Raw genomic sequence first — 15,022 nt, 5'->3', positions numbered from 1 at the left:
TATTTATTATATGTGTGTGTGAGAGTTTGTGCATCTTTGAGCCAGATATTAAAATATTAAGGTGGATAGCTTATGATTCAGAGTTCCCTTCTGGAAAATATGCTACATGTTTTAAAATCTGGACTATGAGAGGGATCACAGCAATATGTATCTTGCTGAAACAATCACCTGAACAAATTTGAAGATTTAACTCAACAATATAACCTAGGAAAAAGACTAATACAGATACATCCAAATTAGGCACAATGTAAATAGTTGTGTAAAACAACCTAATATAGAATGAGGTAATAAATTGCTTGTTCATTTTATATCTTCGTACCAGCAGAGCAACCAGAAGAAAAATTCATGCCCGACAATAGAATAATGAAAATTAATCAATTTTGCACTTACTAATATACAGATGCAGCCATTCAAAACGGGTGGGGTATTTCGCGGTACACCGCGGTGGGCGTGTCGCATCAAACGCAGTATCACGTGGTGTATCGCGTCATTTGACGTCATGCTGGAAGGTATCCGGAATCACCTTGTAAAACCGCCAGGAGGAGCCAATAAAGCTTAACCTCTCATGTACAGCATTTGAGCTTTTAAATTTAAACTGTGTATTACAGCATGTTAATCATCAGTCATTAAAAAGTTGGTATATTTTATGAAAGCATGATTGCTCAGTTGGACAAAAGTGCACAACCTACCTGTATCATAAATATTTTAATTATGCAGAAATATTTTATGCATAAAAGCCTATACCAAAGATATCACTAATAGTATTAATAATGAATGACCTTGGACAAGCCTTACGCTTTTCCACATTATTTGTAACTGTCATTTTAAATGAAAAGACTTTATTTTTGCATCAACAAAAAGTAACACCACAGCATTTAGTTGATCTAACTAACAAGGACGGGACATCAGCTAGCCAATAGGATAAAGGAATAAATTACTTTTTTTGTTTATTTCTTTATCACATTTATTTCCATCAATTGTACAAGCAATGAAAAACTGTCAAATCCCTAGTTCGTCGGGCATTTTCTTTTAGTATAACAGACATAAAAACTCCCTTGCTTTTAACAGAGCGTTTCATAATTTCTAACAATGAAAATTATTTAAACTGCGACACTTATCATTCAACCAGAGCTCAAAACATCACAAGGATCCTCAAGAGCACAACAAAGACTGTATTAAAAGATACTTGTATCAGATACATTAGAATCCAAGCTTTTAGAACCTACGCTTTCTTATCTATGCTAAGAATTAGTCTTTAAAATTTATCACATAGTAAAAAGTCAAATTTCAGGGGCGTCCGTATACCAGAGATTATGGTACCGCTTCAGAAGGGTGTCAGCTAGTCAGATTCCAGAACCGGAATTATCTGTTTTATAATAAAGAATATGTAATCACGTATCTAAAGAAATTAATAATGATATTAATTTAAGGATCTAAATTTCTAAATCTATGTATCTATATAGCTGGTAGTATTACTCTAATTCACTTTCTTTGTAAACACGTTTTGTTAACACCTGAATCACAGGTGGATTCTGTTTTTTGGTCTGTAGCTCAAATCCGGCTTAACTAAAAATTAGACACAATAAGAGTATTATTGGACAATGTTGTGAGGCTCTGGCGGAATTTCTCTGTAAACTGAAGAGTTATAGAGGAGACAGGTTGTGTATCGCTTCTTTTGATACTAAAAAAACATTCCAATGTTAATGCGACACGGAAGATAATGTGGTGTATTGGTCGTTAGTGAAAAGATTAAATCATTTAAACTCTTTACTGTGCACATTTTAATCCGCTTAGTATTGAATATTTATATGGAATTTTACCACTAAAGGGAAATTATAGTAGCTAAGCATAAAACGCAGAGGAGCATAACGAAGGTCGTAAAGGTCATAAACGATATTAATTTAGGAACATAAATATATTATGTAAACTGTATGTTGCTGTTATGGGTATTTTAAAGAAAAAATACACACCAATACTCAATTTCTCCTACAGTATATTGACATTTTTATATTTCAAAATAACACATGTTCGTACTGTATGTACAGTACACAGCGGTACCGCAGGTTGAATTGTAGGGCGCAAACCCACCCGAGCCCAAAAGCCCAACATATTAATGTGCATTCCCCTGGAGCTGCGCAGTTTTCATCACTCTCTGTGGGAGTGCTGGCCGTGACAAATTAAACCGGTTTCACAGGTATTTTCAAAGTAGAAGGCAGCGAGTCTTCCAGTGAAAGACACCCCCCCCTCTCCAAAACCCCCTTTTTTGCTTACAGTAGTAGTACTTAAGTACAATAAGTACAGTACTTACTGTAGTACTTCTCGTGTTAAGAAAGCTAGGCGTTAGCATAAACTATTAGTAATCAATAATATTAAATTTAGCACTGTAATAAATTGTGCTAATAATAAATTCTATTCTACTCTGAGAATGTAGGGGGGAGGAAGAATGCCCGTGGTCTTTTCACTTATAAACTTGTGTCAAGCTGTCAACAAAAACCAGCTGTCAAAAAAAAGTTTTTTTTTAAAAAAAAAGTCAATTGTGTGTCCATAATATTGCTAATTGCTATTGCTACTGAGTCTCTGTGTGTTCGGTACATTGTTTGTGAACAAACCGGTTTCACAGGTATTTTCAACCCCCAGCCACTGTTGTTTCATCGGTTGTTATCCTGTAAAGCACTTTGAGGAGCCACCTTTAAATGCGTTATATAAAATAAAGTTTATTATTATTATTATTTATATTGATCATATTTTTCCTCCCAGAACTTGTAAATTGTTGTTATTGTTGTTATCCTGTAAAGCGCTTTGAGAAGCATACTGTCCAGCTTGTCACGTGCATTCTCTTGTAAAATAATAAGTAGAGTTTTTGGGTTATTAGTGCTCCACTTACAGCAACCCAATGTAAATACATTTTGTCTCCAAATCCACCACCAAGTGTATGAATCATAGCCCTGCCAAACGATGCAAATTCCGCTGCAATGGTTGTTGCAGGAATTATTCAGTATGGCATCTCCATGTCCAAGTAAACAATGCTCTGTGTGCAAATGCAAATGCATTTTTTTTTAAAAAGCCACCTTTAAAGGCGCTATATAAAATAAAGTTTTTTATTATTATTATTAATATTGATGATATTCTTCCTCCCAGGACTTGTAAAATTGTTGTTGTTATTGTTGTTATCCCATAAAGCACTTTGAGAAGCACACTGTCCAGCATATTGTATTTCATTGCACTTTGACAGATCATCTTATAATCAATCTACAGACATTCACAACAAACATATCTTAATACATTTACATATATTGTTAAATTATTACTTTTAAATATATACTTTAAGTTACTGAAACAGCCAGTTAATTAAATCATTACAATTTTGTTCTTATTTGGAGGTGGGGATATTCTGACAACCTGTTAAAGTGCAATAAAATACAATATTATGGGGGTACCTTTAAAGCAGAGACGACGAAAATAAAGTTTATTATTAATTTGCTGGACAGAGAGGTGAACATTATAATGCAGAAGACAAAGATAACGATTTATGTTGCATTGCCAGATTGTGAATCAATAAAAATATTTATTTAAACACAGGTTTTCGATTTAAATGGAAATGGGGAACTCTTATTCTAAATAAAAATAAAATAAATAAAATAGGTTTTGATAGTTAATAACCACTTTATGCACGAAACACAGGTGATTTTTCTTTCTCCTGATCAGTTTAAAAATCTGTGTACGCTGTAAGGTTTTCACTTCCTAATCAAACTTTTAGAATACGCCTTTCGAATAGAAGCAGCATATGCTGTTTTCTTCCTGCTATGTAGAACAGATCAGCAAGTTTTTTTTTTCCCAATCAGAGGAGTGTCAGATGGTGTCAGCCAATCACCATTCTGAAGCCTACCGTAATCTCTGGTATAGGGACACCCCAGAATTCTGTCGCATTTTCATTTTAGGAAATTATAAAACGCTCGGTTAAAAGCAAGGAAGATTGTCCATTATAGTGGACATAAAAACAAGAGTTTGCTGCAGCGTTATAGGAAACCCAATTTCCAATAATTCGCAAATCGCCAGCATTATATCCTAGAAGACACAGAAAGAAAATGCAGACGAACTAGGGATTGGACAGTTTCCAAGTGCTTGTACAATCGATGGAAATGTTCAATTAAATGTGCAAAAGAAATAAAAAAATAATTTATTCCTTTATCATATTGGCTAGCTACTGTCCTCTCTTTGCTAGTTACCCGTGGCTGTGTTTCTGCGTTGCGTAGCAACGAGTGACTATATTCTCAGGCGGAGGAATGTAAACAGCTTAATTTTCGTGCTAAATAATTTTTTTAAATTGAAATTCATTCTATACAGCAATCTCATATTTGGGGACCGTTTCATAAAACTTTGATGCTTAAAATGTTTAGGGAGAAATGGAAGACTGGTGTGTATTTTTTCTTTAAACTACCAAGACCAGCCGTATACAGTACAGTTTACATACAGTAATATGTTTATGTTCCTAAATTAATATAGTTTATGACCTTCAGATGCATTATGCTCCTCTTCTTTTTATGCTCGGCTACTAAAATTTCCCTTTAGTGGTAAAATTCCATATAAATATTCAATACTAAGCGGATTAAAACGTGCACAGTAAAGAGATTAAATGATTAAATCTTTTCACTACCGACCAATGCACCACAAATGCCCCTGTCGGTCATTTTGGCCAGCCAATCACTTACCGCTGTGGACTGCGGTGGCTTGTGGGTAGTTGCGTCTGGTACAGGTTTGCATTTTGAATGGCTGCATCTGTAACTCTTTACAGTGCCATGAAAAAGTATTTGCCCCCTTCCTGATTTCCTCTATTATTGCATATTTGTCACACTGGATGTTTTCAGATCTTTAGACAAAATCTAATATTAGATAAAGGGAACCCGAGTGAACAAATAACACTTTATTATTATATTTATTTAATAAACAGAGTTATCCAACACCCATATCCCCTGTGTGAAAAAGTAATTGCCTCCGTAGACTTAATAACTGGTTGGGCCACCTTTAGCTGCAATAACTGCAACCAAATGTTTCCTATAATTCTTTCACATCATTGTGGAGGAATTTTAGCCATCTCTCCCTCACAGAACTACTTTAATTCAGAAACATTGGTAAGTTTTCGAGCATTTACTGCTCATTTCATTTTCTGGTACAGCATCTTTATTGGGTTTAGGTCTGGACTTTGACTAGACCACTGAAAAACTTTAATTTTGCTTCTTTTCAGCCATTCTGATGTAGAATCGCTTTTGTGTTTTGGATCATTGTCTTGCTGCATGACCCAACTATGCTTCAGCTTTAGCTCACAGACGGATGACCAGACATTCTTCTCAATAATTTTCTGATTCAGAGCAGAATTCATGGTTCCTTTAATTATGGCAAGCCATCCAGGTCCTAAGGCAGCAAAGCATCCCCACACCATAACACTACCACCACCATGTTTGACTGTTGGTATAATGGTCTTACTGTGGAAAGCTGTGCTTGCTTTATGCCAGACATAATGGGCATTATTATGTCATCCAAAAAGTTCCATCTGTGCATAGTTCTTCTTGGTTAGCAGTGGTTTCCGCCTTGCTACTCTCCCATGAAACCCATTTTTGCCCAGTCTCTTTCTGATTGTGAAGTCATGAACACTGACCTTACCTGAGGCAAGAGAAGACTGCAGTTCTTGCTTCATGACTTCCTGGATTATTTTATAATGCGCCCTTGGAGAAATTTTGGAAGGCCAGCCATTCCTGGGAAAATTCACTACTGTTCCAATGAACTTTCCATTTGGAGATTATGGGTCTCACTGTGGTTCAGTAGAGTCCCAGAGCCTTAGAAATAGATTTGCAACCTTTTCCAGACTAATAGATAACAACAGCTTTTTTTCTGATCTCTTCATAATGTGCTTGTTGAATCTCTATGCTGGCAACTTAACTTTGATAGTAAGGGTGAAAATACAGTAAGTAATACAGTTTACTTTATCAACTAAAGGCTTTATTGCAAAAGCTACATGTGATATTTGAAAAGGATTTGACGGTCTTTCATACACAACAGCCTTATGGGGTGACTGGGCGAGTGCAGACATTTACACCTATCTTGGCCATTGAACTCTAAACCTTCAAAGCTGGTGCTCCCCTCACTGTCCCCAATTTTCTCCACTCAAACTGCTCAGTTTGGAGGGACAGCTTGATGTATGTAGTGTCTAGATGTGGCAGTGGGTGATGAATGTACTTTCCATGCCTTACTGATTAAGTAGACTATGCTCACAGAGATATTCAAACACTTTTGATATTTTTGTATACTTCTTGCTTTGAAGGCTCCTTTGTCTTCATGGTTGAATCCTTGCTTGCTTTAGGTTTGCCACAGCAAAGTACCTGAATACTTATGAAAATGTGATTTTTTCAATTTTTCTTTCATATTGTTTAGATATTTACTTTTTGTTTATTTACTTTTTAAAATGTGTTCAGCAGGTTGTATGTATGACAAATATCAATTGCAACTTCAAAGTGTCCTTTAATGCAACCTTAAAGGCAAGGGCCTAAAAAATTCTGCAAGACACTGTAAACAACATTCTTTAAAGTCAAAACTATATTGTACAATATTATGGAGTTATTTATAACCATTTTATGGGACCTCTTGGTGTGAACCCAAAAAGAAAGTACAGGCAATCTCTCTGTTATACATCTTTTATAGGGATCAGAATATCACGACAGACAGCAAAACGAGGTATAATGGGGAATTGTTCCCATAACTATAGTGTAAAAACAAAGTGTTTGGGACTGCAAAAGCTTAACTTTTGCAAATGCTACTTTAAACTAATGGTTTTACCCATAAGAATTAATGTAATAGAGTCGGGTTAGTTTGTCGTTTATCACTGTTTCAGGTGTATTGTTTTCAACACACTGTACATACATTTAAGACTACCATTTAAACCTTCAGGTGGGTAACTGCGTCAGCATGCGTAGGCTGCAAAGGAACAAGTAATAGGTTTATTCCATGCTGAAAAAAAAGAAGAAAGAGAACACAACGTTTCGGCCATGGAGCCTTCTTCAGGTGTCATACCTGAAGAAGGCTCCACGGCCGAAACGTTGTGTTCTCTTTTCTTCTTTTTTTCAGCATGGAATAAACCTATTACTTGTACCAATGAAACCTTGCTACATTGACTAGATAAGTGACTTTTTTCATTTTCGGAACAAAACAATCCCCAAACCACCCAGGTTGCTGGCTTTTGGTGCCCTGAAAATTGCTAGGGATTGTTTAATTGTTTACTTCACGGTCCAATTCATCAACCAATCAAGTGCAAAATGACATAGTGGGGCAGCTTAAAACATTGAAATGATGAGGTCTAAGCAATTTCAAGGTGCCAAAAATGTCAATTTTTACTTTCTAACAAAAATGTAAAAATCTCTACGGAATTCCACAACTAGTCATATTGTGACTTTTAAGGCCCTTGGCACCATGATTATGCATAGATTATACATAGGAACATGCATGAGGATTTTGAAGAGGCTACTAATAAAAAGACTTAAGACTTTTCCATGAGAAGATGCAAAATATGCTGACACAGCATTTACATTCTCTAGACCAGGGGTTGGCAAACTAACGCCTGCTGAACTTTTCTGAGTGGCCCGCAGCTCACTACTGTTTGAATCTCGAGGGTTACTTTCTGCATCAGAAATTGAAAATCTTCCACCAGTGGCCTCTACTTGTTAGCTCTGCAGCTCCCTCAGCACTAACGGTCAACTGCAGAACAACACCTATTGCACGATGCATATACTTTTAGTCTATCAGACATCAGCTTTAGCCTAGGTCACATACGCCTATGCTGCAACTGATTCTTACTGTAAATTCATTTGGATTTTTGTTGCCTACTGTGATTGGCTTAGTCACACAAATGATGTCTACTGTTTGCTATCTTGTTTGAAAGCAGGTAATTATTTCAAACGGTTCTAAAAATTATAACTGACAAGAGGTCAGTCATGTCCCTGCCATGTAAAAAAAAAGAAAGATAGATGCAGAGGGTCAAAAATTCAACAACAAATGCTCAGAAGAGTACTTTTGTGTCCATAGAAACCAAAGGTAATGTGTCTTATCTATCAGGAAACAATCACATTGATTAAAGAATACAACAAAAAAGGGCACTACGAGACAAAACATCAGGCTAAATTTTTGGAATACACAGGAGATGGATGGAGACAAAAATTAGAACAGTTGAAACTGTTCAAGAGAAAATGTGAAGAAAATCTTGCGGCTACCCGAGCTAGTTATCAAGTATCACAGCTTCTAGCAGCAGCTGGCAAACCCTTTCCAGATGGTGTGTTTCTTAGGAAGTGTATACAAGAGGTCACGGAGGAGATGTGCCTGGAGAAACGCGACATATTCCAGTCGGTGAGTTTATCAGCTAGTTAGAGGATTTCACTCAGATCGCCTGGCAAGCTTAGTAAACATTTTTTTAGATTTTGGCACCTTGAAATTGCTTAGAGCTCATCATTTACATTTTTAAGTTGCCTGACTAAGTCACTGACCACCTAATCTGCGTAACCTTCTTGTTCACAGCTCCCTTGACCATCCTCAGCAACTATCAACACCAGGCACTTTCCCTTGCAACAGAGCTCACTGTATCACCTGCAAGTACACCACACTCATTCAAGGCCCCTCAGGATAATTCCGGATCACTCAAATGACATCTTGTACCTCCAGCAACCTTATTTACTGTATCTCTTGCAGTAAATGCAAGAAGGAAACAAGAATGAGACTCGCAGACCGTTTCAGAGAACATGTTATGGCTGTGAAGATTAAAGATTTCTCTAAGCCTGTTGTTTCTAATTTCACCTCCAATGGACATGATCACACTAATCTCTCTGTCTGTGTTCTCAAAGATGGTTTTCCTAACTACTACATCAGAAAGACTACAGAAACTAAACTTATCCTGCAGCTAGGATCACACCTTCCCCCTTCTCTCAACAACAATCATTTTTTTCTAAACTCTCTCTATTCCTATTCGTTGTTGGTTTCATTTCACACCTTTCTTCACCTATCCTGACTTCACACTACCTGATTGGCCACTTTGTCTGTCCCCTGATCCCACCTACCGCTCCTCTCTCTCCCAGCTTTTGTTCTCCTGCTACATTACCTTTGCTTACTGCCCTGTCTTTCTCACACCTGAAGAAGGCTCCAACACCAAAACGTTGTGTTTTCTTTCTTCTCTTTTCAGAATGGAATAAACCTACTACTTGTTCCTTTGCAGCCTACACATGCTGACGCAGCTACCCACCTGAACTACTTCAACATTTTTTAGTTTTCCTTGCTCTATAAAGTTTGCCGACCCCTGTTCTAGACAATGTGGGGAAGCAAAAAAAGGCAAACAAAATTCTAGGATATAATGAAGGAATGTTATAAATTTTATAAAAGCTAACAAACTGCTTGTCTTTTAGCTTCCTAACTGCTTCTAACCCTGGTAAGTGGAAACATACCAAGGGGCATCTATAGGTCAGTGGAAAAGTACAGCTCATGTCTTAAAAGTAGGAAAAAGGGAAGTCGAATGTCTTGTTTTGCGAATGTAAGCAAGTAACTTTCGTTACGAAAGTCTCAATCTCTCTCTCATCCTAGCGTTAATCCCGCATTAGCAGGGTCTGCTTGTTGGCACCCCCGTCTCCATTTGGTGGTTTGAACCAAATCTTTGAGCTGTTGTTGCCATTAAATGAGACCGAGAATACTCCAACCGGCGCGTCGCTCCACCTGCCGTTGGAGTAGTAACGAAAGTCTCAATAAGGACTTGTATTTCTCTACCCGAGCTTGACTAAAAACTAATGGTTCATTTTAGGGATTAGGTAATCCATGTTAACACTGTGTACAGTTTTGTTCAGTACATTATAGAAAAAACAAAGCTGCTCTGGGTTCAGTCCAGAGAAGAGCAACCAGATACACATTCTGGGGCTAAAGGTACTGCCCTGCACTGATCGGCTGAATGAATTGAATCCTTTAGTATTCAACAGAAAATAAAAGTGACTAGTTACAAGTATTGAAAATCCTCAAAGGCACTTAAAAAATGAAACCAGTTGATTTCTTCAAAATGAATAGTAAGCCACAAACCAGAGGGCAGAGTTGTAAACTACATGTAAGTGAATTTAAAACTGTGACACCTCTTTACCCAAATGGTTTTAGGAATAAGGAAAAAGCTACCCAGCCATGTAAAAGCCAATACCCTGTTTTTTAAATAAAAGCCTAGATGAGCCCTGTGTCAATTAACCACTAACTCCCAAACAGACTTGATGAGCCAACTAGCATCCTCTTATTTTTAACATTTCTTATGTTCACAGAGAGTTTGACTATGAGAATGAAAAAAAAATCTTTATTCAACAAAAAAGCTCATTTTTAAGCTTTTTCATATTTGATTAATGTCAAAAACGTTACAATTTATGACAATTTATAAACCTACCATCTACTATGTAGATTATTTTACTTATAAAAGATATTTAAACACATACATTAAATTATTAACATATTTGTATAAGACCTTAGGCTATGTATTAAAATTTCAACTGTCCTTTTCCCATGTAAAGAAAACCTGAAGCACATGAAAAAGTTCAATAAGTAAACTTGTAAAGCATAGATATTAAAAACTCACTTCACAGCTGCATGTGTCTTCACAGAAAATTGTCTCTGTGGAAACTGTAGAACTCTGGTGAACCTCTGACCACAAGTAGCGGGCAGGTGTCTCTGACATCCACTTAAGACTGTATAAAACACAAGACAAACAGACAGACTGCATTTTAGCTTGGTCACAGCCATACAAAACTAAGAAAAAACATACAAAAGATTTAGTTGAAAGCATCTAATTAAAAAACCTCAACAAAATTTAAGTAGGATTTCACAAATATAACTCTTTACTGAGTCTAATCTGCTTAATCCCATCGATGTACTTCAATTTCTGGGTCCGACAACTGCTCGACAGATGTATACCGTTTTGCAACAATATAACCATTCTATCTGCAATTGAGCGTTTAGACATTTAGCCTTTCCACTACCCTAAAACGTTCTACCAGTGGATTAAAATGTGTAGGCAACTTTGTGTCAAGTAACGCAAATGATTTACAAATAATTTTACTTATTTTGAACTGACCTTTCCCTGCGATCCTCGCGTATGATGCCATGTTCATGTATGTGGAGTTACATTCAAAAACGGTCGTGTGAAATTGTGAAAGCGATTTTCAGTTCCTAACAGGCTTTCTAGGTGGTACACGTAACCCAGTCTGTCAATCAATGATAGCTCACAGTTGCTACATCGGCTACAGAAAATACATCTCCCATAAACCCACTAGTCAGACTTCCTGACGGCGTCTACGTAACGAAGTCCTAAATCGCCTAAAAAGCGTGGAGCTAGATACATTAAGCGACGCGAATAATCCGGAAGTGTATGTAAAAAGCCGAACTTCAATCAAAATAAAAGTCCTTCAGCTTCCACAGTAGCGTATGAGGACTATAGCAACATTAAGCCAAGTCACGAGCAGCTGAAATACCTGCTTTGTTATTTCTTCGTGATTCACCGTAATTCCTTGAACATTCTGCCAAAATTTTAAAGCACCTCCTATTCTCAGACTGGGACCATGCAGTGATGGACAAGGAGTGGTCTCACAAGCAAAATTTGTGCCTCTTCAAAAATGCCTTAAATCTATTCTACAGACCCACAGCTAATAGAAAATCACTGTGGTTTTCTACACAGCATGGTTTTATTACACAGAGAAGTGTCTTTGCCAATGTTGCTGGGGTTTATAGGAACATTTCATGTTCACAGCCTGGGACCGTGCATTGATGAACTCTGTAAAAAGCAGCGTAGTGAAAAGTGTCAAAGATACAATGTCGGCATGTATATCTTCAGTGTCATGGTTACTTTCATGGGATTAGAAGGCCTGTCTGCTCATATTTATGAAACCTGCATTATTTTGGGTAGTAGATACAATAACTTACTTGTTGCACAGTCTATTTCTAATCTGAAAAGTCGAGTGTCACAACTAAACACTAGTGGTGTCCCCGCCGTTACAGCTGCCGAGGACTCATATGTTGATTTTGAAAGCATAGAGAATGTTAATTCTCCATTTCTTGAACATTTTCAAAAAATACATATTAAGGCAAAGGCAGATATAAACGAGAAGAAGAACAAAGGGCCCAATGCCTATTTTGATTAGAAATTGTTAGAAATTATTTTTCTTACAGTATTTCTTGTCATCTATCCCAATATGGACCGACATACTAATGTTGTAACAGATTACAGTAATATCAAAACACTGACCAAAAGTACATTGACAGGACTAAATCTTTTTCTGAGGTGAACTTCAAAAATACTAAACATCTGTTTCTTAACGATGAAAAAGTCAAAATCGATGAATGTGTGGAAAAGTTAGGAACTCTTTACAAAGCACATGAAGGGAATTCTGTGATAAAATAAGACTGAATCTGTCTAGAATAAGTAGGTTTCCTGCCCTTGTGGAAGAGGAGGAATAAAACAGGAAAAAGAAAATTCCACAACAGCTCAGGTGTTCATTCCAAAACCCCCCATCGAGACAATCTAAAATTTTTAGTCTAAATGATACAGTAAATGCAAAATCGATGTCCAATCCAAATGATCACTACAAGCCACTTATCAATAGGTTCTCAGAAATGGGTCAGATTGGCAATCATGATTGGGTCATTAAAATACGTAGATCTGAGAACACCCTACACAACTACTGGTTTAATTCTGTCATGCAGTGTGTCATTAATATGAATGCAATACAGACCAAAATTAATCTGGAATTCTATTCTGATGGTCTTAAAATTATGCCTGGCAGTTTACTAAATTTGGTTAAAACTGCCATCAATAGTCCTGTTTTTCAATGTCCCAGATAGAACCAGTGTTAGATGGGATTTGCAAAGCGATTCCTTCTCTAGATTTCAGGAGAGAGAATGATCCAGCTGACTTAATAATTCCCCTTACGTCCTGGCTTGTTTGCAGTCAAGTAAACAGTAACTTCATTACTGTGCATGTATACTTTTGCCGGGACTGTGGTTCCTTGCATGCCGAAACACGTGAAGTCACTTCTTTTTTGGTTGGACAAATAGGTGAGTTTCCAATGAGTCTATCAACCCTCATGCACAATTCTTTGATAGACAACACAGTCACACAGAATTGTGTCACAACACAGCTAACACATAGCATGGATGAAACAAATGTTGTGTTTTTTTCCTAGAAAAGTAATCAGACAGAGACATATGTTGGTCTAACCATGTACCCACAGTTGAGAATGCCAATACTCTTGAAACACAAAAAACCTGGAGCCACTGAACAGTTACATATCGACTCTACTGCATAGTACAGCAGCACTGAAAGAGTCTTTGAATAGCTTGCAATCCCTGACAAAGAAACAGACAGCATTACCTGCAACAATACACATGACCTTCAAGGCCCTTCTGGAATCTAAAGCTATTCAGATTTCCAAAATACCTGTGAATGCTGAACCAGCTAAAATTGACATAGAAACAACCATTGGAGAATTTGTCATGAAACAATTTCCATCCAAAATTTTGGGACATCACTATCTCTCAGTTCAGACCATGAATACGTCCAGCTGCAAAAATTGCCAGGGATTTCAGATTTCACAAAATGAGTACCAGAACATTTCAAAACTACACCTACCTACAGGAAGATATCATCAAGGAATCACTAAGAATGTCTTCCCAAAATAAATAAAAAAATATTACAATGCTTTACATGCAAAACATCTATTTTGGAACACCACCCATACATTACACATCTACCTACCACTTTGATTATCATGTTATAATCCTCTCTGTCTAGTAAATGAATGTCCCACCATCTCCTCCATTATCAAAAAGCAAATATACACAACTTCAGGTATGCATGGTCCCATTCTGGGCACAAGAAGTGGTCTTATAAACCCCAGTAACATTAGCAAAGACGATTATGTGAGAAAACCATAGTTATTTTTTATTAGCTGAGGGTCTGTAGAGTAGATTTGAGGTATTTTTGGAGAGGCACAAATGTTTGTATGTGAGACCACTCCCTGTCCATCACTGCACGGTCCCAGTCTGGGAACAAGAAGTTGTCTATAAACCCCAGCAACATTTGCAAAGATGCTTATCTGACAAAACTAGGGTGATTTTCTATTACCGGTGGGTCTGTAGAATAAACTTGAACTACTTTAGGAGTGGCACAATTTTTTTTTGTCAGGAATGAGACTTTTTCCTGTCTAGCAGTGCACAGCTCTGTGCCAATTTGCAAGGAGGAAGCGATATATAAAAACACCAAAAGATTGCAAGAAAGAAAATTAATGAAGAACGGCAATTTCCTATTACCTGTGGGTCTCTTTGTTACATTCCACCTAGTTTTGAGGATGTACAAATTGTTGCTGTGCTATAAATGTGACTTTATCTGGTTTTAGGGATTACTTTTATTTGGAAAGGTGCTGCCAAACCAGCGTCGCTTAATCTAGCTAGCATCACGCTACTGCTTCACGCTACTGATTGGATTTGGGCTGTCGCCGTTATTTTGTTAGTATAAGCGATGCTACTCTAAGTGTGCTGCACTGACTGGGCCCTCGTATGATTAGCAAATCAGAAGCTGAATGCTTGCGTTATCTGGTAAGCTTCCGCTAGTGCTACCTTAAAATAAAAGTTTTCTGATAGATTCGTCATTGTAGGATAAAATTACATTAGTCTCGCTAGCACAGGTTCCTAATGTTGATATAATGAAATATAAAATAATCAGTAAATACTGGGAAAAGCTAATTTTGAATTGGGAAGTATTTCTTATCATTATTATTATACCACTCAGAACTTACTGTAATTTGTTAAGCTTCTTCGAGGTTCAGTTAGGGCCTGTCATTTTTTTTCAGATTGTGATCTCAACAGGTGTTACATCTCAACGGCTACAGGTGACACAGGTTATCAGGAGATTCTTGATTTTTTTAAGAATAGAGGTCTCGAGGAAGCTATCTCCAAATTAGAAAATTACAAGGTAACATTA

The 15,022-nt window shown here is 37.0% G+C and overlaps 1 protein-coding gene across 1 annotated transcript in view; it reads right to left on the bottom strand.

The window, feature by feature from the left end:
• Positions 1 to 11,334, bottom strand: part of mrpl1 (mitochondrial ribosomal protein L1) — a 31,728-nt gene extending 20,394 nt beyond the window's left edge. The window contains exons 1-2 of the mRNA XM_088629470.1: positions 11,123 to 11,334; positions 10,628 to 10,736 (exon numbers count right to left, since the gene is read on the bottom strand). Coding sequence (XP_088485596.1) covers positions 10,628 to 10,736; positions 11,123 to 11,159 — 146 coding nt within the window. The 5' untranslated portion in view covers positions 11,160 to 11,334. The remainder of the gene's footprint in view (positions 1 to 10,627; positions 10,737 to 11,122) is intronic.
• Positions 11,335 to 15,022: the final 3,688 nt, after the last annotated feature.

Source organism: Lepisosteus platostomus, chromosome 4, assembly GCF_059453375.1.
Source record: "Lepisosteus platostomus isolate fLepPlt1 chromosome 4, fLepPlt1.hap1, whole genome shotgun sequence".
In the NCBI taxonomy this organism is placed as follows: Eukaryota; Metazoa; Chordata; class Actinopteri; order Semionotiformes; family Lepisosteidae; genus Lepisosteus; species Lepisosteus platostomus.
The sequence above is the reverse complement of the archived record's forward strand: the minus strand, read 5'-3'. Positions and strand labels throughout refer to the sequence as shown.